General features: G+C 39.3%; 1 protein-coding gene across 4 annotated transcripts in view; it reads right to left on the bottom strand.

Moving 5' to 3' along the window:
* The window catches only part of SNX24 (sorting nexin 24), an 87,355-nt gene extending 62,888 nt beyond the window's left edge, over nucleotides 1-24,467 (bottom strand). For 2 of the 4 annotated variants that reach the window (XM_033084800.2, XM_033084801.1), the window contains exon 1: nucleotides 24,339-24,467. In XM_033084800.2, the coding sequence (XP_032940691.1) occupies nucleotides 24,339-24,398 (60 nt within the window). In that variant the 5' untranslated portion in view covers nucleotides 24,399-24,467. Of the gene's footprint in view, nucleotides 1-23,434; nucleotides 23,504-24,333 lie in introns of those variants that run through there. The other 2 variants (XM_033084802.2, XM_033084803.2) reach the window with 2 other exon arrangements.
* Nucleotides 24,468-24,715: the final 248 nt, after the last annotated feature.

Genomic DNA, 24,715 nt, shown 5'->3' with positions numbered 1-24,715 from the left:
AGGCAAGAATAAAAATAAAGGCAATTTGTAAGTGGGCCATTCTGTTCAGTGCTGTAATATAAAAATCCTTTTTACTCTCTTTGTTCTTTTTGAATGATTTGACTTGTACTAGCCAGAATCATTTTGTTGCATGTTTATGGAAAATGAAAAATCTTGTCTGTAGCAATATCAAATCATTTACACACAGTAGACATCAGCTGTCATTTCTGTCTATCCCAGTAGTACACCCCCTCCCACACTTCTCTCTTTAGTCTAGGTGAGCTGTCAAGTTTCTAGTTTCTGATGTGTATTTACATCATTCAATGACATCTGACAGTAGTGAAAGGCCACAGAAAACTGCTTATTGATCAGAGCAAAACTAGTTGACGGAACAGATGAGGTTGTATCACAGAAATGCAGCCACACTCAGGTGATGACATTTTGCTCTGTTGTATACAAGTGCTTAATGGAATACAACTTCATTATATCATGCCACTAGTGTTTAAAGAATTGCACAGTTCTCATGAGTGTTTTGTCTATGTGGTGATGAGGACAATCTATTTGTACTGGTACCAATATATTACTAACCTGTTTTGCTCATGAACACTTGCAAACTACCAGCCAATGTGTCCTGATGAATATAATAAAAGACACTGAAGACTCAATCTTGCCAAAATCTAATTGAGCTGACCTTTTAAAAAAAGATGGAATTACCATTTAGGGAGCCAGATCTACTTGAGATTTAGTTCTGCAGAATACTGTGCTGCTTAGTAAAGACATTTTAAATGACCACTTTTATGCTTGGGACCGGTACAGTTTCCCAGTGGAAGTGATAACTCATCATTAGTATTTCAGAGGTTATTATATCAACTTGTATGAGAGTCTTTCAAACTGTATTGATTTAAATGCTGAGGCATTCATGAGCAGAGGCTCTCCATACAAAATGTCCTGCAGCTAAAATATTAATTTTCGTATTTTCATTACTTTCTTCTTTAGTTATCTTGAATAGAAAACTCATTTTCCACAGAATAACCTGTCAGGGTATAATTACACTATACAATCATTTTTTACAGAATCTGTGTTTGCATTAGCAGTCTAACTAGAAAACTCAGGACAATGTTGGTACTAAGAAAACTGCATTGATTCAAAAAAAGCCAGTATGTTACAAGTAGTACCTGAAGGGCTTGAAATAATGAAACTTCTAGGGATATAGCACAGACATCAGAAGAATTTGCTTTCTATTTCATATCTTACAGAAGGTAGAAGCAGCAGATCTTTGTTTCCAAGAAAAAATCCAGAAGAAGAAAAGATCCTGATAGTCCAAAAGTTGCTCTTTACAGTTGGCAAGTGATGCTCAATTTTTCTAAGTTAAGCCTTGTATTCAGGTTAACTGCTTATAAATTAATACAGTCTTTTTATTCAAAGCAAAATTATTCAACACCTCAAAAACAGAAATTTCTTTCCATTTCAATTGGGAAGAGATAAAAGGCTCAGTTCTCAGAGAAGACATTCCCAATGCCATTCCAATTTAGGCAAGCAGCATGAAACCAGAGGCTGACTAAATCCAAATCTCACACAACTAGAGAAATCAAGCCTTAATAATAACAGAGAAATGTATGTGAATGATGTCTTATTAAACAAGCAGAATACATTTTCCACTATTTCACAGTAGAAGCAATATGGACTAATCTGTACAAACTCATTGACAACAATGGAAAAATGTGAAACCATCTCACCAATTTTCAGTCCAGTTGTTAACATGAAAACTTCTTTCAGATAAAACCAATAATGATTAGATGTTTCTTGTTCTTTTCCCTGCGTTCTTCTAATGCACTTTCTGCAAAACAACTAGAAGAATCTTGCTTTCAGACCCAAAAAAACTAGTGGTAAACTGAGATTTTTCACAGGTCATCTGACTAAGACTGAATCAAGCTACAGGTACAGAGCAATTACTTTTCCCACTCTAATAAAACTTCATAATTCCCACTCCAAAGAGGGGAAAAATAAGGCAACACAACAGTTGAATGATCAAATTTGTTTCATTAATTCTGGCAAAACAATTTCCTCAGTTTTTTGGAAATAGATTAATTATCTCACTGAACATTAGGAATTTCAATGCGTACTAATTATTTGTGATGTAAAATTTCAGCCCAGAAGCTAATATTTGCAATTACTCACAAAAATGAAACCAAGAACTCCTTCATAGCAAACAGATTTCAAATACATCTTCAACATTTTTCACAGCTAGCTCAGTCTGCATCTAAAAGAAACTGTGTCATGTCAGAGGCTACGGTTAGCTGTCAGCATTTGTCAGCACATATACAAAACCATGTGTATTTAGTATGTACAGATTTAAGTGGAAAATGGAAGATAAAGAAACAGTCATTCATTCATTGCATATGACGCCAAATGTCTAAAAATCAAACTGTCTGTCTTCTTAAAGTTAGCGGGAAGGAAAGAGGAAGTACCCCAGACAATGGAAAAGTATAGATAGGATGCTATTTTAGGTATATTTATGAAACTTATTTTAGCCCCGTGTTTTTTTTTAAACAAAGAAAATGTAGCATTCTGTATTCTTCTGTATAATCCTTTACTGCATAAGCTTTTACTCATAAGAACTCAAAATTATTGAAAAGAATAGAGGAGTATCTTTAGACAAGAAGTTGAAGACAAATTGCACTTTGTTCCTTCCAAGTTCTGGTCTTTGTACTTTGTGCTTATACAGAAAACAGGAAATTCTCTTCATCTCAGTTGTCTGATATGCATAAATATCTGGGCTGAAAGCCTTGACACTGATAATGATGACAGCAGCAATTGTAACCAATTATGAAAAAACAAAAAATCCCTACGTGAACCTACTTTTAATTTAACCCTGGATCTAAAACTATTTGTTTTATTTGAAATGTAAAGTATCTGTCTAAAGCACAAGAAACATCTATCTTCATTCAATGAAGTCACCCCGAAAAGTAAGAAAACATTATTCAGTATTAATAATTCCCAAATAATACCTTGGAGTCAGTTCTCTCAGAAAAATACAAAGCCATATATTTCCACTCTATTAGAACTGGAGCTAAGAGAAATGGAAATAGATACTGCTGACGTAAGGATGTATAGAGGTTGTGCAGAATTTGAAAGTGAATCACGATGAACACACTTCACTCTTTCAGTATTTAAATCATGTAAAACAGCCTCACATCTAATAATGTTATTACTTAATTTCTTTTCAATGCAGCTTTTATTTTTCTATGGCAGATTGCAACTGTATCATGCAATAATACATATGGCTTGTTCATATTTAGGCAACCATTTTAATATTCCTTGATTTTGTTACACAAAAACATATATCACAGGCATTTTTCTCTGTTTTAGATGGCACAGAAGACCTTTTCTTCCCTGTGAATAATTCACAGAAAGCCACATCACTTCAAAAGAACAGAAACTGACTCTTTATGACAGGGATATATGAACTAGGTAAATGCCCAAGCCATTGCTTAGAGCATGCCTGTAGCAGTATCATCACTTCTTCCTGGAAAGGCATACTTAGCTGAAGCAATGACTTTTATGTTTTCTTAGTTAAACTCAGTGGAGTTAAAGTCAAAGTCAAAAGAAAAAAACTAATACTTGGATTCATTATGCATTAGAAGCATCTTTCTTTGTTAGCGAATAAGTATAGATTGTAGTGCTGTACACTGGTGTCTTATAAAAGGTTCACAATACACCAAGAACCCAACATTTCTAAAAGAAATCCCGAAAGCCTACGGAAAACAAATGCATGTAGTCACAAACATTACAATATTCACTATTTCGCAGTAATTTACAGTTTTCTCTGTAATTTTGAATTCCAAAGCATGAAACACTACAAGCTGCATCAGCCATATGATTACTCTTTCCACTGGAAAACATCACTTAGGAGGGCTCTTTTAAGCGGGGAATTCATCTTTGCACTGAAGGCACACCACACAAAAGGAATCCCCATTGAGAATCTAAGACAACTTCAGCACTGCCACTTTTTGATGCTTTGTTCAGGATCAGTCTTCTCACTCTGCTCCTTGACAAAATTACCAATTTTTGTTCTGTACAAAGTTCAGTGTACAAGAAGAACTCCCAAAACCAGTATGACATTTACTACTGTATGATGTAACTTTTCACCATCTTTAGGTGGCTTGATTGACCAATTACCCATTACATTACTGCTTGGGTCTTTGAAATCTTTTTCCTTTTAAAATTTTTTGGTACTACTTTTTACTTTTTTTTTAAGTTAAGTTTTAAGCTTTTAACGTCAAATACAAGTATACTTGAAAATGAGATTGAGTTTTAAAAAAGGTAAATTGATAAATGTGTGATTTAACAAAAGCCTAAATACAATCAAAATTTATAATGTACCTACAGAAAAGCAGTACAAAGATATAAAAAAATGTTTAAAAGAAACCACAGAAACACTGCTTCAGTCAATAAAGTGATAAAATATTTTTATCTTCTCAGATCTTATAACCTTCCCTTTATTTGGTATGAACATACAAATCTGGTGATTTTGTCAACATTAAAAAAAAAAATAAATTAAAATATATTTTGAAGTCCATCTTTTCTCTATGGATGAAGAAGCAAAGGAATGGTTTAACTGCTTTTTTCCGTTATCTCATTTACCAGATTGCTGTGTGAAAATATAGTTCCATATGTTGATATTTGTCATATTCCTAATTCGTGTTAAACTGAGAGATTTTGGAGTCTCTCCCACTGCAGGATATTCAAAAGTCATCTGGACACAATTCTGAACAATGTACTCTATGGAACCCTCCTTGAACAGAGATATTGGCCAAAATGACCTCCAGTGGTCCCTTCCAATCCTAAATATTCTCTGTTTCTGTGAAAAGAAGAGCAAACTTTTCTTTCAAAGATCAGTTTCGGAGAAATAAGGGCTACATACAAAGGCATGAAAATATGTTAGGCTTAGATGACTCAGTATAGCTGGGAGCAGAGAAAATAAAGGAAAGCTATGATTTATTCAAGCCATAATGACTTCACTGGAAATGTAGAGAAAAAATGTTGCAAAAAGGAAAAACAAGGAGTTTCACTAATAAAAAAAAACATTAAAGTTGAATAAAATTTGTGAATTCAAGTAACATTTGCTGGAAAGATGCTAATAGTTTTTATGTTATAGGATTACAAGGTTTGTTGCTCCATTTCAATTAAAAACGCAGCATAGTAATTTGAAGACATTTCTCTGGTTTTAAGGTGCTGATTTTTGGACTACTTAAAGAAAAGAAGTTAACAAAAAGAAGAAACTATACTCTTTAATACAATAAAAAATTACCAACATAAATAGAATTTCAATTACTGAAAAAATGGAAACACACACACTTGAGACAATCTTTCGTTTTCTTGTCGAAATGCAATGTATGCAAAAGTCATCAGCACATGTTTTCATATTCCCCTATCAATCAAATTAAGCAAATCTCATCAGGCATAGAAAAACAAGCAAATCCTGCCCCTTACTACCTTGCTATCACTTTTTCTGCTCACACCTGCTCTTGTACCAGTATTACTGAAATTAATCACTTCATCCTTACAGGTAGCCTCTGAAGTAAAGATCATGAACATTACAAACACATTCTTAATCTTTATCTCACCTGACTCCACATGATTATCTATGCTTTTCTGAACCAAACCACAGACCACTGTGACTGGTCTGAGTCAGAAACTGAACTCTCAGGTCCTGGATATCAGCTAAGCCAGATTGGAGCGATTTTTGCTGGGCTTTTCCCACAGACCACTCACACTGAAGATTCTCCATGGCTTCCAACACTTTTGAAATAAAACTTGAGCTCCTGCACACAACTGTAGCACACAAAACCACAAATACATAAACTACTGCAAAAAGTGTAGAAGAGGAGGTGATGGAAAGGATAGGAATATAAACAACATAGCTAGTTCAATCAAAATTTGCAATGCATCTCTCACTAAGGAATCTAAGCAAAGAAAGTATTACAAAGTACATATCTCAGTCTTTAATTTAAAACTGGATAAATGCTCCATTTAAGAAAGGATTACATCCTTTCACAAGCATTAAGATACATTCAGCTTTCTTCAATCTTATATGGAAAACATTTTAAATCCTAAGATACAGATTTTAGAAGAGAGTAGGAGGGAAAGATATATTTCCCAACACTGCCACTACAGAAAAACTGGAAAGAGATGGATCTTATATATTGGATTGAAGTGACAACATTGATCATCAACTAGTTGCACAATTAATTGCCTGACTTAAAAGACCAGAATCTCTTCACCCATCTATTTCATTTAGCAGATGCACAGATGCTTCTGCTAGAGTTAAAAAAATGCCCTTAAAGTTTGACTTGGAGAGAAATGGAATGGAAGCATTTATGTGGCACATTGACCTGTCTTGACAGACTTTCCAGCCTCTTTTATTGACTTGGGGCATGGAAATACAGTAAGCCCAACCAGAATCCCTTTCTCTTTAGCATGCTCTCTTCCAACAAACTGTGAAGACTCTCTCAAAGACTCTTCTGATACTGTATCATCAGATATCCAGTCTGTGATATAGCCGTGCTTCATAGTTAGTTTATAATATGTTAACTATCATACATACTTTGAACAGATATTCCCAACTCAAAGAAAAAACAGTAACTTAATGAACAATGAGTAGAATTCTTCTCTAGGATTTCTTCAAGTATGCTGGTATATGCAATTAAAAAGAGTAATTAAAATTACCAACATGTTCCCTAAATTCAATGCATAGAGTGACCCCTACTGGTCTGTTAGGCACCCCAGGAAAGATACAAACAGACAACAGCCATCACTCCAAGGACTGAAACTGAGTTAACTCACATGGACAACCTTCAGGCTAAGCACGCACACCTTACCCAAGCTACAGAAAGACTAATACTAGTAACTTAGTTGAGGCAAAAATCCTCCAGTGAGTGCTTGCTATGGCCTTTTAAACCTTAATTCCTCTTGTTATTATAAACACCAAAAATCATCAAGTAAACAGCCTGTAAAGAACACTAAGTATCAATAGCTGGAAACCATATTATTATGAAGAACTTTAATTAAAGGAAAAAAAAAGCAACTTAAAAGTCACCCAGTAGAAACAAACTTTAGTGTAGTATATGTTTCTAAATGAGAAAAATGTATATTTTCTGTGTATTCACAATTGAACATGAATGGGAATTACAAGCCCCCATGATGCATATTTTGCTTGCCACTCTTTTTATACATAAAAGGCAAGTTACAAGAGCATTTAATTATTTGTCTCACTACTGTCTGCTTTAATGCCCAACTAATAAGTGAGGTAATCAACAGTGTTTCATAATACAAACAATTTATCACCTAATACATTATTTTATTATTTTAATGGTGTAGGAGAATCTATTCAAGATCTTAGCTCTGAGTACATTAAAAGGAAAATAAAAGAAGGGCATGGCTGCTCATTTGAAGTGCTCAGTGTTCTCTTGTATTTTTAAATATATATATATATTAAATGCACATACACATACTTGCATCAGAATCTAACTAGAATCAAGAACTAGGAAACAGTAAAATTAAGCTAAGTGTCTCCATCTAGGAGTAATCCCAGCAACCTAGTAAGACAAAACAGTGCTGATTCCCTTTTCTGAGGAAAACCTTTGCTTAGAAAGCTTAAGCAATTTCTCTGCTTCAAAATTTCTGCTAATTAAAAAGGAATATTCTGTAGTGACTGCAAGTTTCCATTGCATCTAAACTAAGTCAGTCCAATGTTGCTTAATCTGTGCTCATACTGGGAGCTTACAAAAAAGGCTGCTCAGGAGTAGCTGAGCTAGCCTTCAGGTCCAGACGCAAAAACTGGACCTCCAGCTGTTTCAGTGGCCCCCAGCAGGCTGGTTCTGCACCCTGGCTCTTAATTCTGACCACTAGTCAAGCTGTTGAAGCAAATAATTACAGCCACAAGTTATTTTTAAAATGCATTCAACCAGTTCTAAGTCAGTACACCAAATCCCTAGAGCCTTCAACAGGAGCTCAACATTTAAGAGAGATTTTATTTTTGGGAGCCATATTTAAATATTTACAATGTTACACAAAGGAGAATAAAAAGGATAAAAAAGGAACCAACCGTGACATGCTATAAAACATTTAAGAAGCCTGTAACTCAGCTATTTTTCCCCAAACTATACAGTGAACTTTTCTATTGTTCTCACTGAAATACTGAGTACTACAACACCCACTGTAAAGTATAAATTTAGACATTACTCCATCAAAAGAAATACAACAAAACCATTGAGGTTAAAAGAGAAGAACTCCAAAGTCAAAGAATTCAAGAAATAATCCTGTCCATTTAATCAATCCCATTGGGTTTACCTCCAGCAATAATTAAAAACCTTTTTCTCAAGATCTTTGCCTTATTCATTGAGCAGCATTTTACCATTGTTGTGGTTGGTCTTGCTCATGTTTGATTCCAGGCCTTGTAAGTGGCCTCTAAACAAAAAATTGAGCCAAGTTGAGAGGTGCAGTTCATTTGCTGAAGAGAAGGGATGTCATCCAGAGGGACTTTGACAGGCCTGACAAGTGAGCCAACAAGAACGTCATGAAATTCAACATGGCCAAAAGCAAGCATGCGTTTGAAACCCTCAGTATCAACACAGGCTGGAGAATGAATGGGATGAGAGCAGTCCCGCAGAAAAAGATTTGGGCTACTGGTGAATGAAAAGTTGGGTGAGACCCAGCAATGTGCGCTCACAGCCCAGGAAGCCAATTGCATTGGCATCAAAAGCAGCATGGTCAGGAGGGAGGAGGAGAAGATTCTCCCTCTCTGCTCTGGCCAGATTCCACCTAAAGTGTTTGGATTCTCAGTGACATGAAAGACATGGATCTGTTGGAGCAAGTCCCGAGAAGGGACACAGAACTGACCAGAGAGCTGAAACATCTCTGCTGTGAAGAGTTGTAAAGGAAAAGAATTGTGGTTGTTCAGTGAGTTGTGGCTGTTCAGCCCAAGACAAGAAAGCTCCAGGGAGATTATTTTGTGGCCTTTCAATATAAAATGGGGGTTCACAGGGAAGATGGAGACAGGCTAATTTTTACCAAGGTTCGTAATGACAGAACACGTGACAACATTAAGTCTTAAATTAAGAGTGTAGATTTAGATTGGAAACAAGAAAAAATTTTTTATGACGAGGGTGGTGAGACACTGGAACATGTTGCCCAGAGAAGCTGTGATCTAATGAAAGGTGTCTCTGCCCATGGTAAATAGCTGGATCAGATGATTTTTAAATCAATTTTTTCCAATCCAAACTATTCCACGATTCTGTGCAAGAATACATTTCACATTTCCAAGCTGTCTATACCAAAAAAGGGCCCTAAGTCTATTGCGAACCTCAACTCCCTCTCTGTGTACTGGAAAGCCAAAGCTATTGCCAAGCCAGCTTCAGTACCAAACATACCACTATGACAGAAAGCTATCTGATGGAACCACAGGTTTTACCTCTTTTGGTTTCAAAACCTTGATCCCTGTACAGAAGTGTAAAACTATGGTTTGACTGTATGGGTACAAAACCAAATTTGGCTGACTTGGGGATTTCCCTCCTCAGCTCTTTTTCTGAGTATGCTTTCATGGTACCTTGTCTCATTGTTCTCCACTAGCAGCTGAGCAGTCAGACCCTTTAGCAATACAACCCAATAAATCCTGCCAATGTTGTTATATGTATGTGCTTCTGTGTACCTGCACCCACAAACACACGTGTATGCATGCCATCTAAGTTCTACCCCATCTGAATATAAGGATATTACTGACCACAGTACAGTAATTTCACGAATACAAGCCACACCATTTTGACTTAGATTTTGATCTCAAACCGGAAATGCGACTAATACTCAGGAGCGGCTAATATGTGAATAATTTTCTGACATTTACAACCCTAGAAGTGCCAGCCAGGGTGCCGAGCCGAGCACCTGCCAGTAAAACCCAGGATTTCGAGATTGTTACAAATTGGTTACTGTGTTGCACGGCGGGTGGGGCCAGCTGAGCACCTGCAGCGTGGGGGGAGGGAGGGAGGCAGGGAAGTTCCCTACTTCAGGCGGGGGAGAGGCAGGGGGCTCTGTGCTGACATCCCCATGGCTTGGGGAGAAGCCGGGGGGCTCCGCCCCCGCCCTCCGCCGCCACGGTGGGAGCGGGGTGTGTGTTCCGTGCCCGTTTGCCGCAGGAGCGGGGTGTGTGCTCCGCCCCCGCCCTCCGCCACCGTGGCAGGAGCAGGGGTGCTCCGTGCCCGCTTGCCGCAGGAGCGGGGAGTGTGCTCCGTGCTCGCCCACCACTGCTGCGGCGGGAGTAGGGCCAGGGTGAGCGACCCCAGAGGCGGCGGCCAGCCCCGAGCGGCCCCACTGAGCTGGGCCACCTGGCCCCGTCAGCAGCCCCGAGTGGGTCGAGCCTGCACAGCCTCAGCTGAACCAGTAAACCCCTCCATGCCGCGGTTCTGTTAGTATTTGGCAACTTCGTTGCACGCGGGTCCTCGCTGTGAACGACAGAGCGGCTTATACTCAGGTGCGGCTTATTTATGGACAAAGAACGAAATATTTGCCAACACCTGGCGATGTGGCTTATACTCAGTATGGCTTGTATTCATGAAATCACTGTACTTTGTTGGTTTTGCTATTGGTGTAGAGGCAACTACAGTAATTTCACGAATACAAGCCACACTGAGTATAAGCCGCATCGCCGGGTGTTGGCAAACAATTCGTTCTTTGTCCATAAATAAGCCGCACCTGAGTATAAGCCGCTCTGTTGTTCGCAAGGAGGACCTGCGTGCAACAAAGTTGCCAAATAGTAACAGAATCGCGGCAGGACGGGGTTTACGGCTCGGCTCGGGCCTGCTGACAGGGCTGGGTGGCCCAGTTTGGCTCTGTCACTCGGCAGGGCCTCTTGGGGCCAGCCGCCGCTGCCTCTGGGCTCAGTCACCCCGGTCCAGTGCTGCCTCGCAGTGGTAGGGGGGGCACAGAGCCTGCCGGCACCCGTGGCGTCGGTGGGAGGCGGGGATGGAGCCGCCCCACTCCTGCGGTGGCAGCACGCAGGGACGGGAGGCCCCCGAGCCGCGGGGCCAGCAGCACAGAGCCCCCTGCCTTCCCCCGGGCCGTGGGGCCAGCAGGAGAGAGCTGCCCCGCCTTCCCCACCCCCTGTGCTGCCTGCACAGAGCAGCTCCACCTGCCACGCAACAGAGTAACCAATTTGTAACAACCGCGTAAATGCAGGGTTTTACTGGCAGGAGCTCGACTTTACAGTTTGCACTGACTCGGTTTGCACTCCCGAGGTTGAAAATGTCAGAAAATTATTCACATATTAGCCGCTCCTGAGTGTTAACCGCATTTCCGGTGTGGGAACAAAATTTTGGTCAAAACGGTGTGGCTTGTATTCGTGAAATTACTGTAATTTAGGTTGCCTGCTGTACAAACAAAGCCTGTGATGACAGCACGCTCACTGGATTTAACTAACTAGTACTTTAGACAACTAGACCTAGGAAATCAGGCAGAGATGTTTTACTGATGCATAAGCAGCAAAGCCTAGCACACTGTAAAAATTTACATTGCTTTAAGAAGTCATCCTACAAAAAACTCCACCAAGAAATAAAAGGAAAACATGCTTCCAAAAGTTAGCATCAAACTTAAAAAAAATATTACTTCTTTCTTCTTATGTGCAATATTGAACAGCGAGTTCTGGTCATAACACAGAATTACTCTGAGGAATTATACAAAACAACACTATTTTTCTGAATATATTTAAGAAAATATGTTCAGAAAAGGAAAGAAATGCAGGCTCATTATAAAAATGTGCTTAGCTATGCAAAGCTGCTAAGCAAATGTGAAAGCTACAGCAGGAAAGAAAGTGGCAGACTTGCACAGACTTGCTAGCGGGGTGCTCAGAGTTACACCGTTGTCAAAAATTCCCCTGGTAAACATAAAAAGAAATATTTTGTGCTGAAGCATTTTTATAAATTCCTCAGAGATACCTTAAATATTAATAAGAACATATTTTAAAACAGTTTTTTAAATATTAAGGCATGTCCATGTATGCTGTATTAATATAAGATTGAATAAAATCTGTTCTTTCCACAAGACTCCCTTCAAGGGATAGTTTTGGGTTTGGTTTTTTTTGTCTGTTTTGTAGGTTTTTCCTTTTTTTTGTTTTGGTTTTTTTTTGTTGTTTTTTTTTTTGTTAGTTTGGGTTTTTTGATTGGATTTTTTTGGTTTTTTTTGTTTTATTTTATTGTGTTTTTGTTGTTGTTGCCTCTCCAGAGAAATCCTTGTTAACTCAAACTAATATGTTCAAAAAAACCAAAATCCAATGATCTGGCAGTTTTTAAGAACTGATTACTGACATGGTTTTGAATGTTTCTTAGATGAAATCACTAACTAACACCTTCACATTAATCGATTGGTGTCAGCAGAATTCTGGAGAGCTACGCTGCAGGCTCCAACACCAAAGTAGTAATCAATTAAGGAAGTCAGCTGAAAAAAATGATGCAAAGATCAGAGTTGTCAATGGCAAAATAATCTCATCTCAGTGGTGTCAAAGAAAGAGTAAAAAAATGCCACATACTTGCTTCATAGTATAAGAAAACAATTCCAAACAAAGATTTAGCAATCAAATAATTATCAAATAAATGCATCAATTAAAATCTATGAAGAAATTCTTCAGGAATCTATCTCTGAGGCTATATTTATGCAATTTTATAAAAGATACATGTTAGAATAAATTGCACAAACCTTTTAAAATTTTTTAACAGTATTATATAACATACTTGCTAAAAAATCCAGGGATTTTTATTTAGAAAGTATTAATGCTTTAAACAAATGATACAAACGTAAACAAAGACAATACATATCCAGTTTATGTCTTGGAAACTAACTAAATTTTTCACACATTTTACACCCTTTTTTAATAGGGACAAAAAAGCCACTGTTTTCCTGCTGTATCTCTCATACATAAATAACTCTGAAGCACAAATAACACCGCTTTGGTGAGCTGCTAAGTTCTTGGACCTGCTGAGTTAGTAAGGATGTCCACAGCGGGGTATTGAGAAGGGTAGTGTTAAACACTATCCAAAATAAGGTTCTCATTTCTCCGTACTCTTTGTTTGGCTATCACCATCATGAGGGCCTCCACCAAACTAAATGCCATAGAAAGCTACCTGACACAATCTGTAGTGCATTCTTTACCTTCCACAAGCAAACCATCAGAATCTATTAAAATTACTTTACGCCGATAGCACTAGAGACATGACAAATCACAGGCCAAGAGTCAGATACCAAAGAATGTGTCTCAGGGCGTTGGGGCCAGGTCCATTTGCAAGCAAATGATATTGTGCGAAGCTGGCATGCTCAGTGCATGACAAACTGATGCAATTTCAGTACTGTCGGAGAAGCTGGGTGAGATTTCTCTGATGCTGGCTATGGTTAGTGTACAGAATTGTGCAGAGTTCCTAGATTTGAATCACTTGGGGCCTGAAAGGGCTTCACTTGACAAGCCACAAATAATTACACTACACTCTTTCTATTGTACTCTATTACTTTGCCTCTTATCTCTAGGCTTTGAACACTCATGAACAAGCAAGGTCGCTTCTATTTTGACCATGATGCAACAAAACATTGTTCTTTTGTGATATGATAAATAAAACACAGCCCTGCAGACTAAACATTTTTATCAGGTCCATTTTCCACATTTATAAGCAACAACAAGTTTGGGAGCTTGTTAGAAGAGTGGAGGTTGGAAATAAATATGCAGGCAAGTTCATGAGCTTTTCACTTAGGAGTGTGATACAGCTATCTTGTTATTGCAAAAACTCATTTGAGCAATAGGGCATTAAGTTCTTAGCCCATAACAGATAACAGTTGTATCTGTGATTACTTTAAACAGGTTTTTACCCCCTTTCAAATCCGCAATTTTTGACAATTTAGTAGCAAAAAATAGCTTTGAATGTGCAGCATGTTACCATTTCTTTCCTAGACACCATACACACTTCAAAACTAACATTTTCTTTATCAGTTCGCAAAATATATCATTTAAACACTTAGTAAATTTGCAAAGTTTTGTGCTAGTGGTATTATCCCAACCACAACATTCAAGGAGAGTAACATTTACAGTTATTAAAAAAAATTAAAAAATAAAAAAAGGAAAAGCAAACAGCAGTGACTTTCATGGTTTAAGTAACGAACTTCTAGTCATCTTTTCTTAGCTTACAGAAAAATTTATTTCAGAAAAAATTTCCTTCTTTCTCCCTTTTTTTCACTGGCTAGACAAAGAATCACTCTTTTAATTTAGAGTTCTATACTGTGAACCAGGTGGCACTAGATCTTTTCATCCTTAAAACTATGTTTAGAGGTTTTCTAAAGCTGCAATTAGACACAAAAGGGAAAATTCAAATATGAAGCCTAAATGCACATAGAGAAAAAATTATCCTAACAAGAACCTTCAAACTGTTTCTGATCCCCATTAGCACATTCTCCTTATTTTCCAGACAAATATATAGTAGCAAGTAGGTAGCAAAAGATAAAATGTTCTTTGCTACAAGTGCTGAACTTTTTACAAAGTATATTTAACCTCTAATTCAGGGCAACATAAGGACTGAGAGGAGAGAAAAAAGTTACTATCTGAAATAACATTCTCATCAAACACTTGCTGAATTGCTTTAAAAGACACATAAAAACATTCGCTCCCCCTTCCCAAATGGCAATAGGAACACATGGTAAAACTTGGATGTCTGGTATTGAAACATTTCTGACAAGGGAAGGCAAAACCATAATTAGGAACATATTTTGATAGAGAGGGAAAATATGAAAAGGAAATTCTAAATAAAAAACCCTAACAAAACCCACAAAACCCCCCCCAAAACCAAACACTGAGCAGCAAACCGAACAACCAAAAAATCCACCACAAACTGTCATATTTTAGAATCTACTTGAGCTTTCTAGTCACCATGTCAGAGGCAATGGTGCAAAGATGCTATTCCTACCAATCACAGAGTCATATCCACATTCTGAGCACTCAGTATTAGGAAAGGCCTATGATGTTTTCTATCCAGAACCAAAAACATATGTTTTCAGTAATTACTGACTTTTTGTGCTCCCTCACTAGAACAGAAATCCAGAAGGCAGGTCTTTGGCTTTCAATGAGAGAACGAATCTCTAATTAGAAACCAGTTTTCAAATGTTCTCAATCTTGGTTGTAAGAATGAAACATTTTGAAGTTTTACAAGAAATACGCCATCACAGGAGATAATGTTTCTTAGAATTTGGAGCAAATAAAAAAAATAGTAAGTTAACATATTTTCTGATTCTATAATGGCATAACTTTCAAATCCAATGTTGATGCGCATTTTTTCCCCAAATATCCATTTCTTCACATATTTAAAGAAAATCTAATATTTTTATTACATTTCCTGACATTACCATATATTTACTAGTCCATTAATTTATTATTAAACTGAAGACATATTACTTTTTCTTTTTCTCCACATCTTAAAAGAACAAAAGTCAGATTGTAATTACCATCACAGGTCAACTGCAAGGAAGACACATGATCAGGGAGTCCTATTCCTGCTAAGAGCTTGATTACCCAGTAAAGAGTAGAGAAGGGAATCTATGCACAAAGCAAGAGTACTGTGCAAAACCAGAAGTACAGGCAGTTAGCTGTATTTCTCAACACATATGGTCCTTTTTCTTAAAGCAGTGTATTGTAATCAATGTAGACTTGCTGCTGAACAATTGGTTATTTCATTACCTAATCAAGACGTTATTTATCCTTTTGTAAAGATTATAAGAAAAGCTTTAGATTTCATTATTTTCCAATGTGAAGATACTGTAGCCCTTGAATACCTCCTGCTCTGGTATAAAAAAAGGGTTCTATTTATTAAAAATTAATCAATTACAGGAGAGACAAGAAATATAAAAAATAAAATAATGATCAGTAGTTCTCATCTTGCCATTTTCAAGGTAGCCTAGTGGAACAGAAGACTTTCACAGAAGTTTTATACTGTTTTCACTCTATTAAAGAATTAAGTACTCACATAGTAAGAATACCTTTTTGGATATGCAGTGCTTTTCACAGCATCTCATCAGGAAACAACTATTACCAAGTGTAGGCAGCCCCTTTCAAGAGTGACATTTGAAACTCTGTGTAGCATGTACATTATTCCATAACTGCCTCACAGAGGCCCTGGACCCACAAACACCGTGACATCTAAATAAATAATATACTAGATGGAGGTTGCAGTAGAGGTTTGGCTGTCACTTCTCATAAATTGCTTACCAGAGTCAGTACCCTACACTGAGAGCAAATTCAACATTCAAAATCATCTTCTCAGAATTCCTATTTACATGCTCCTAGAACTGAAGGTTTTTTTGAACGAGAGGTGGAGCTCTCACTGCACCAACAGAGGAGGAAGGAGAAGAAACATTCTTTGTTTCAAACCTGGCATGGGTTTGATGCTCCTTACTCATGGTATGCTCCTTCTGTCTCATCTTATTTCAATGCCTGAAAGTATACATTGATTGTTGTGCCCCAAATACTTTATTTTTAAAACAAACCTTACAACATTTATTGGTTTATGAAATGTGAAATTTATAGCACAATATATAGATTGAAATATTAATTTAAAAATGACCGTTCACAGGAAGAAGGTATTCACACTCCGGCTGCAAGACTTTCCACCAAGACATCTCAGAGTAAGTTTATTAACAGGCTACATACACTCCTCCTTTCATTTTCTATTAAAAATACAATGCCACTTTCAAAAGGAATGACAACACTTCTGTTTTGTCATTAAAATCCCTCCACAGAATGCTCTCCAAATTGTTATTTTAGTCTTCTTCAAACCACAAAAATTTCGGCTTGCAGAGAACTGAAAATGAAAAGTTGATACAAGTCCTCATATAATTCCTGTTAACACAAAAATAATAATGGTTACTGATAGCAAAAGTATTAAGAACACAGTGGCTTGAAAGCCTCCATTAGCATACTTCCATGGTGCCTACCTACACCAAGTATTTCCACTGTACCCACATGCAGCACTGAAGTTATCCTGCCAAGCACTCTGCACAGAAGCACCTCTTAGGTATCACACAATGAAATTCCAAGATAACTTAATAAATGCCGTAACAATGGGGACTAATTATCAATTAAACCTGGAATTAATTACATTGGTGTTAGATGGTGCTAAAAAAATTCAATTAGAATTGCACTGCACTAAGAAAAAGGGAGAAATCTATTCCATCTTCCCTTATGTTGCATTTTAAAGCCTGGTGTGCCCTCACTCCTGGCTAGTGAAGAATGTACGCATGTTTAACACTTTGTGGACAAGATTTTACAATAACCATGACTTGATGCTATCTGGAAACATCATAAGGAGCAGTTAAGCACGAATCCTCTGATTAAATAATTCCAATGATAGTATTACATTACTAACAAAATTTTGTCACCAACACATTCTAGAAATACAGTGGAATTCAAATATATCTTTATTGTGATCCATGTCTGAACGTCCTGCTAGCTCCAATCTTTTTGAAAATTTAAATTCCTCATTAAAACTGCAATCCAGTAGATACCAGGAGATGAACAGATAATGGATGCTCTGCAGTTGTAATGTACTGATAGATTGTGTCAACTTTTGCTCTTTCAGATGGAAAATTGATAGAGGCAATCATGCAGCTGCTTCTCTACTCAGCTGTCGACCCTCCTACCACAAATAAAGTGAAAGGTATTTCCTGCACAGAGAAATCTTACTTAGCCCTTTCCAATAAGATTCCATGACTGTGAATCAGGGGATTCTCCATAACTGGAGATCACTGGAGCTGTATGTCTCCGTCTGATCTGTCCACAGCTCTGACTGTTCTCTGTGTACAAATTCAGCCAGTTTTCACTTTGGTTTTACCTGTTCCTAGTTTCTGCCTTAGTTGCCATTGAGTGCACTGCAAAATTCTTTGTGTCTTCAAGTTCCCACTGCATACCAAGTGATCAGTTTCATACCACTGACAAAGTCTGTCAAACAGGAAAATGACCAGAGGAAAGAAATGCAATCATCACTGTTGACAAATGTACAAGTCACTCACTAAAAAAAACCCAAAAAAACCCCAAAAAACCAACAAAAAAACCAAACACCCCAACAAATGTATATATCTCAAAATAGCAAGTCCTTTTCCTCCCCTAACACATGCACCTTCATTGGAACATCAAACCCACCCAAATAATGATCAAAATAGCATTTTTCTGACATTACAGAATCACTGACATCTGTCAAATTATCTTTTATTGTCTTCATCATCCCTGCAGGAGAGAAATGCGTCCGTAAAAACCTACTTTGACTCCCTTTTAGAGAAACTAGGACACTTGAAAACCCTCTATGAAGACATTAAGACTGTAAAAAACACTAATTAGATCTAATAGATTGAATACTTCTGTTTAACTTCCTTGAACTTGGCGTGTCACTGATTTCAACAGTACTTGTGACACAAGGTTAATGCAAGGTGAGCTTACAAAAGCCCAAGTGGTATACAAGTAGTCTTCACACTGGTAGATTTCATACTTGAGTCACTCAAAATCTGTTCGATTTTTAAAAACTACCAAGTTTACACAGTCTAGAAAAGTGAAAGTGAAAGAGCTAGAACCATAATACTTCAAAACCTTTTTACACAAACTCACAATTACTCCCTCCATACTTTGTAAATAAAAAAAAAATATTACCCCTTTATAGCTTGTTATTGTGGCTTTTTCTAGATCTTCATGGAAGAACAACTAAAAACTTATCTTTTTGGCTCTATGTACATTTATTTTAACAGTAAAGAATGCTAAAATACATAAACTATACCAAACTTTAGATCCTTGTGGTTTTATACTTCCATAGAGAAAAGTACAGCCTCGTAATTAAACCGCTGCTTCTATGGAGGTAAAGCCAATGGATTTTCAAAAAACCCACATTAGTTTATGATCTTACATGTCAGATCTTGCTTCTACATTTGCAACTCCAGGAGCAATTTGGAAAGTAGCATTGGAAGTGTTAATTAAAAATGCAGTAAGCACTTGTGTCAGTCAAGTATGCCCTCTGCTCTACAACACATTTAAATGTATGTCACCTTGACCTGCAATATACCACTGTAAAATTTTTTTGGTCAATATAAATCAAATGTACACTAATTTATTCAGTAAGTTTCCTGGGATCTGAATCAACATTAGAAATCTAACTAGTATTTATTATTCTGTTATTGACAAAGGGAGCATATTTAAATGACAACAAGAACACGTGGGTGTCATTTCGAAGTTGAATTGTTCTCTAGGGACATCCTTAGTAAGCGCCTACATTTAAAGGTCATTCACTGCCAAATTATGAACAACTGTTGCATTTATTAGCACAGGCTCAATAGTTTAGAAGCCAGTGTCATCAATTTAAACTGACAATGAAATTTAATTGTCCACCAAGAAAACTGACATTTCCCATATTCTGTGTTTCATCATTTTATGTATACGCCAAACAGGACTGGAACAAGTGCCAAGTTTACTCTGGGATTTTTGTTTGGGTTTTTTTTGTGTGGGGATGAAGGAAAAAGACTTTCAAGATTTTGTATCAGATGAATAGTGCTTCAGAAAAGCTGAGCTCCTGAAACACTTTTGAAAGAACTGTGTTTCCTATTTACTTCTGACAGAACCCAATCTTAAGCATTGCATAATAAGATTTTTCCCTAATTTTTCTTTCTAATCTTTTATGTCCCTAATATTTTATCTCTCTGGTCAAGACCTCCCTTTCTATTTCTTAATTGCATTGTACTTTTCCCTCTGAAAAGTACTTTCTATGGCAAGTCATTTCCACCCTCTCTGAAGAACTGACGGATCTCTAACTATTCCACTTTGCAAGTGCTGCCTAGCCACACCAGGGAAAAAAGAAAATAATCTGAAACAACAATCTTAAGCTGAAAACAAACCAGTAAGTTGGTAATAAATTCCCATAAAGAAAAAGTCAAATATCCTTTTTGTGTCTTTTCTTTTCAGGAAGTAAAAACACACAGTAGCAGCCTGCATCCAGGGGAAATGGATTCTGCACCACTAAAGATAAGGAACCAGAAACACAGGGATGTCAGAAAGTATGTTATGGTTGCAATGCAGAGCCACCAGAGAGGAGCAGCTCTCCCTTCAGTCTCCCATTTCATGCAGGAGGTCACCACCATCACTGTTTCTAGAAAAGGTGCTAGGACAACCACCACCACTGTTCTCAAAAAGCCACCCCTGACTGCTGATTGTCTGTCACAGTGCAGAAGGCACCCTCTCCAACCCGCTGGCATGTGACTGCTCTGGTGGGCAGTCAGCACGACAGCAATCTCTCATCTGCTTCCATCATCCTTTTCTGCTATTAGTTGCATAATCTCTGATAGTTCCTTGTTCCAGCTACTTCAGCCCAACAAAACACTTTAATTTTGAACAAGTCAGCACATAAGCGAAAGACAACAATAAAGTTATCAACTGTGCAAAGTGATACTTCTCTGAGAAGAGAACTGCGTAATAGTTTGAGTTAGAAGGGACTTTTAAAGGTCATCTAATCCACTTCTTCTGCCATGAGCAGGGACACCTTCATCTAGGTAAGGCTGCTGAGAGCCCCATCCAAACTGGCCTTGAATGTTTCCAGGGATGGGCCACTTGACACCTCTCTGCGCAATTTGTGCAGGGTTTCACAAGACTCACCATAAAAACTGTGTTCTTATGTCTACTCTGAATCTACCCTCTTAGTTTAAAAGCACTCTCCTTGTTCTACAGAAAAAGACCTACTAAAAAACCTGTCCCCATCTTTTTTGAAAGCCCTGGTTATTGCAAAAATGGAGTCCTCTCTTCTTCAGGTTGGACACAAGTACTCTCTTAGCCTTTCCTCACTGAAAGAGGAAAGCAGAGGTGCTCCATGCCTCTGGTCCATTTTTTGTGGCCTGATTCCAATAGTCCTCTTTCTTCTGTTAGGGACCCCAGAGCTGGATGTGGCAGACCCCTTCCAGGTGGGGTCTCACCAGAGCAGAGCAGAGCAGAGCAGAAGGGCAGAATTCCCTCCCTTCCCTGCTGCCCATGCTGCTTTGGATGCAGCCCAGGACATGTTTGGCTCTCTGGGCTGTGAGTGCCCATGGCTGGGTCATGTTCTGCCTCTCACCCACCAGCACCCCCAAGTCCTTCCCAGAACAGCTGCTCTCAATGCCTTCACCCCCCAGCCTGGACTGGTAACAGGGGCTGTCCCAACACAGGTGCAGCACCTTGGCTTTGGCCTTGTTGAATCTCATTAAGGTCCCACAGGAGTGTCACTGCACCACTCAGCTCGGTGTGATCTGCAAATCTGCTGGGAGTGCACTCTGTCCCTTTGTCTATGTCACTAATGAAGATATTAAATAACACTGGTCCCTGTGCAGACCCCTGGAGGCACCACTTGCCGCTGATGTCCACTGGGACTCTGAGCCATTGACCACTACCCTCTGGATGAGACCATCCAACAAATCCTTGTGCATCTGCCAGTTGATCTGCAGAATCTCTCCAGTTTAGACAGAAGGATGTTGTGGGGGTTTAGACAGAAGGATGTCATGTGGGACATGTCAAAGGCCTTATGGAAGTCCAGATAAATGACATCTGTAGCCCTTCCCTTATGCACTGATGTAGCCACTGCATCACAGAAGGCCACCAGGCTGCTCAGGCAGGACTCACCCTTGGTGCAGCTGTACTGACTGCTTCAAATCTCCTCCCTGTCCTCCACATGCCTTAGCAGAGCTTCTAGGAAGATCTGTCCCATGATCTTTTCAGGCATGGAAGTGAGACTGTCAGGTTGGTAGTTTGAAACGTCCTCCTTTCTATGCTCTTCAAAGATGGGTACTTTCCAGTCACCTGGGATTTTACATGACTTTCTAAATATCAAGTAGAGTGGTTTGGCAACTACATCAGTCAATTCCCTCAGGACTCTGGCACACATCTCATCAGCATCCGTAGACTTAAGTATGTTCAGTTCTTCATGACCCTTATAATCTCTTACAACTTACTTCCCCATTCCCTGCCTTGTAGTCCATTCACTCGAGAACTGTGGGAAAAAGAGATTGCAAGTGAAGACTGAAGCAAAAAAAGTTAAGTAGCTCAGCCTTTTCTTGTCCTTTGTTACCAGTTTGCCAGTCATGTTCATTGGGACACCTTCTCTGACTTTTAAACTGTTTTAAATGCTAATATTGTAAAACCGATGATGAAAACTAACTTAAAGTGAATTGCCTGTACAATTTCATAGCTAGTACAGAGAAATGGTAACGTTTCATCAACCTCAGTTTTGCTGGAAGGACCACTTTGAATTTTTGGACTTATACAATACTCGTGCAAATTATTTACATAATCACAAATTGGCAATTACATTGGCATAAGCCTTTGTCATTAATTGTCCAGAAGCCCTTTAAAACACAAAGGATAGACACAAATTTACTATCAGAGCAGTTTTCCACATCCACTCCTACAAGTATGCCCAACCCAGACAAATTTTAGCTACAATTTCTCATACAGTTTCATGGTCAGCATAAAGTCAGGATCATGTTTCATATGAGACGTAGAACAGAATTGCCTCATCTGGCTAAAATGGCAGAATAATCATGCAGGGAAAACTATCAAAATGTACTGAGCTACAGCAACTTTCAGATCTATGAGACTGACTCACCACCAGTACATTATTTGACAGGAAAAATGTTGTAACAATCCACAGCGTTGTAATAGAACATGTGCGCACTCAGGATCATTTTCTTGGAAGACTCCTAGGATCATATAGTTTCATTTCTGATTTCTTTGAAGCTTACACAGCTTAACATTTATGAAATTTAAAAAACTCAAATCCTCTAGACAGCAGGAGTCAGGCAGTATTACATTTAAAGAAACAGAAATTCACAAAAAGCAAATACTAAAATAAATATCACTACAAAAAATTCTATTTGTGTGATATGCACATCTTAGAAATCACTCTGTCATTTCAACTAACCTGCTTAACTAGGATGTGGTGGGATCAGTCTGTGCTGTTGTAATTACACTCAACCACATTCAGTCAAAATGTTTTAAAGCAAAGTCCCTAAAATGACACAGGTATCTTGTAGGGAGTCACATTTAATTTCATCCAAGAGACAAAAATATTAATGCTGCTACAGTCCCACATTAATACAATGAAAGTGGTTCACCTTTTCTAAGGCCTGCAAACATTTGCTAGTAGTGAGGACCAAATAATATACAGCATTAAACATAAGGAAAATAAACTTGCTTCATGGAACTATGCCTACATGGATTAATCTTCCAGAAGTTGTTCTAGGATTCAATTTTTTTTTTTTTTTAGCTACTAAATGAATATATTTAATAATATAACCCAGGACCATGTGAATGTGCTACTGTCCAACAATTTTGTGGATGAAGAAACTACTAGGAACAAAAAGACCTCTAAAAATTGTGCAGACTAACCTGTTTGTTCAAGGAGGGTCAACTATACAGCTGGCTCTCCAGAATAGTGTCCAGGCAGGTTTTGAGAACCTGCAAGGATAGAGACTTCACAGTCCTCTGGGCAACCTATGCCAGTGCTTGACCACCCTCATGATAACAAACCAGTTTTGTCTTATGTTTAAAGGGTGTTCCCTGTACTGATGTTTGCCCACTGCCACCTCTCCTGTCACTGGGGACCAACACAGAGTCTGGCTTCCCCATTTTGTCCATTCAGATCATCAGTACACGTTGAAGAGACGCCACTGTCCCTTTTATTTTCCAGGATGAGCAGTCCCAGTTCTCTCAGCGTTTCCACACGCAAGAGATACTCCAGCCCCTTCACCGTGTTTGGTCGTGCACGGACCCGGACCCCGCAGGGCCGAGTGGCGAGGGAGCTCCTGCCAGGCTGCTCAGCAGCCACTGCCGCTGGCGCCCCGCAGAACAGAGCCCGTGCGAGGCAGCAGGTGTCTGGCGGGCTGCGAGCATCCCGGCCGCGCCGAGAGGGGCAGAGCAGGGGGGGCTGCACTGGGCAGGGCACGGCTGCGAGTGGAAAGGCCGGTCTGCACAAGGAGGTTGTACACTGGGATGTACAGAGCAGGGTTGGGATGGCTCTGCAGAGCAGGGTTAGTGAGGGCAATGCAGGGCGGGGTAAGAGCAAGGTAGCGATGGGGACAATACGGTAAGGCTGGACAGGGCTGGCGGGGCAAAGACGGGCGGTGCTGATCGGGGCAAGGTCGGGCAAGGGCAGGTCGGGGCTGGCCTGGGCAGGAAGGGCAGCACGGCCCCGGCATGCTGATGCCCGCCCGGCGCCCCAGCGCAGCCCCCGCTGGCCGCCGGCACATAGGCAGCCCGAGGCGCGGGCGTGCTCCGCCCCGGCGCACCTCACCGTGTATCCCCGTTCCAGCTCGCTCTCCTCATATCGGAAGGACGGGATGAACACCTCCATGCCGGCTCCCCTCAGCGCAGCGGCGACGCCGCCGCCATCGGCGCGCCCATCACGTGACCCGCCGCCACGTGACAGGGGCGGTGCGCGAGCCGCGCTCGGCCCCGCCCCCCGCGTCCCCTCGCGCTGCCGGCGAGAGGTCGGAGAAGCTTCGTCTGGAAAAAAACGTGGTTTAAAACAAACGGTGCTCGACAGAGTCGGCTTCTGATTCAGGCGGAGCAGCAGCACTACTGCGGAGCACACAGAAAACGGAGGTAAAAAGAAATAACTTCCAGAGGGATGGATTTATCCAGTTCTAAATTCACACCGCAGCTCAAACC

Source organism: Catharus ustulatus, chromosome Z (assembly GCF_009819885.2).
Source record: "Catharus ustulatus isolate bCatUst1 chromosome Z, bCatUst1.pri.v2, whole genome shotgun sequence".
Lineage (NCBI taxonomy): Eukaryota > Metazoa > Chordata > Aves > Passeriformes > Turdidae > Catharus > Catharus ustulatus.
Note: the sequence above shows the minus strand (reverse complement) of the source record. Positions and strands in the feature narration are given on the sequence as shown.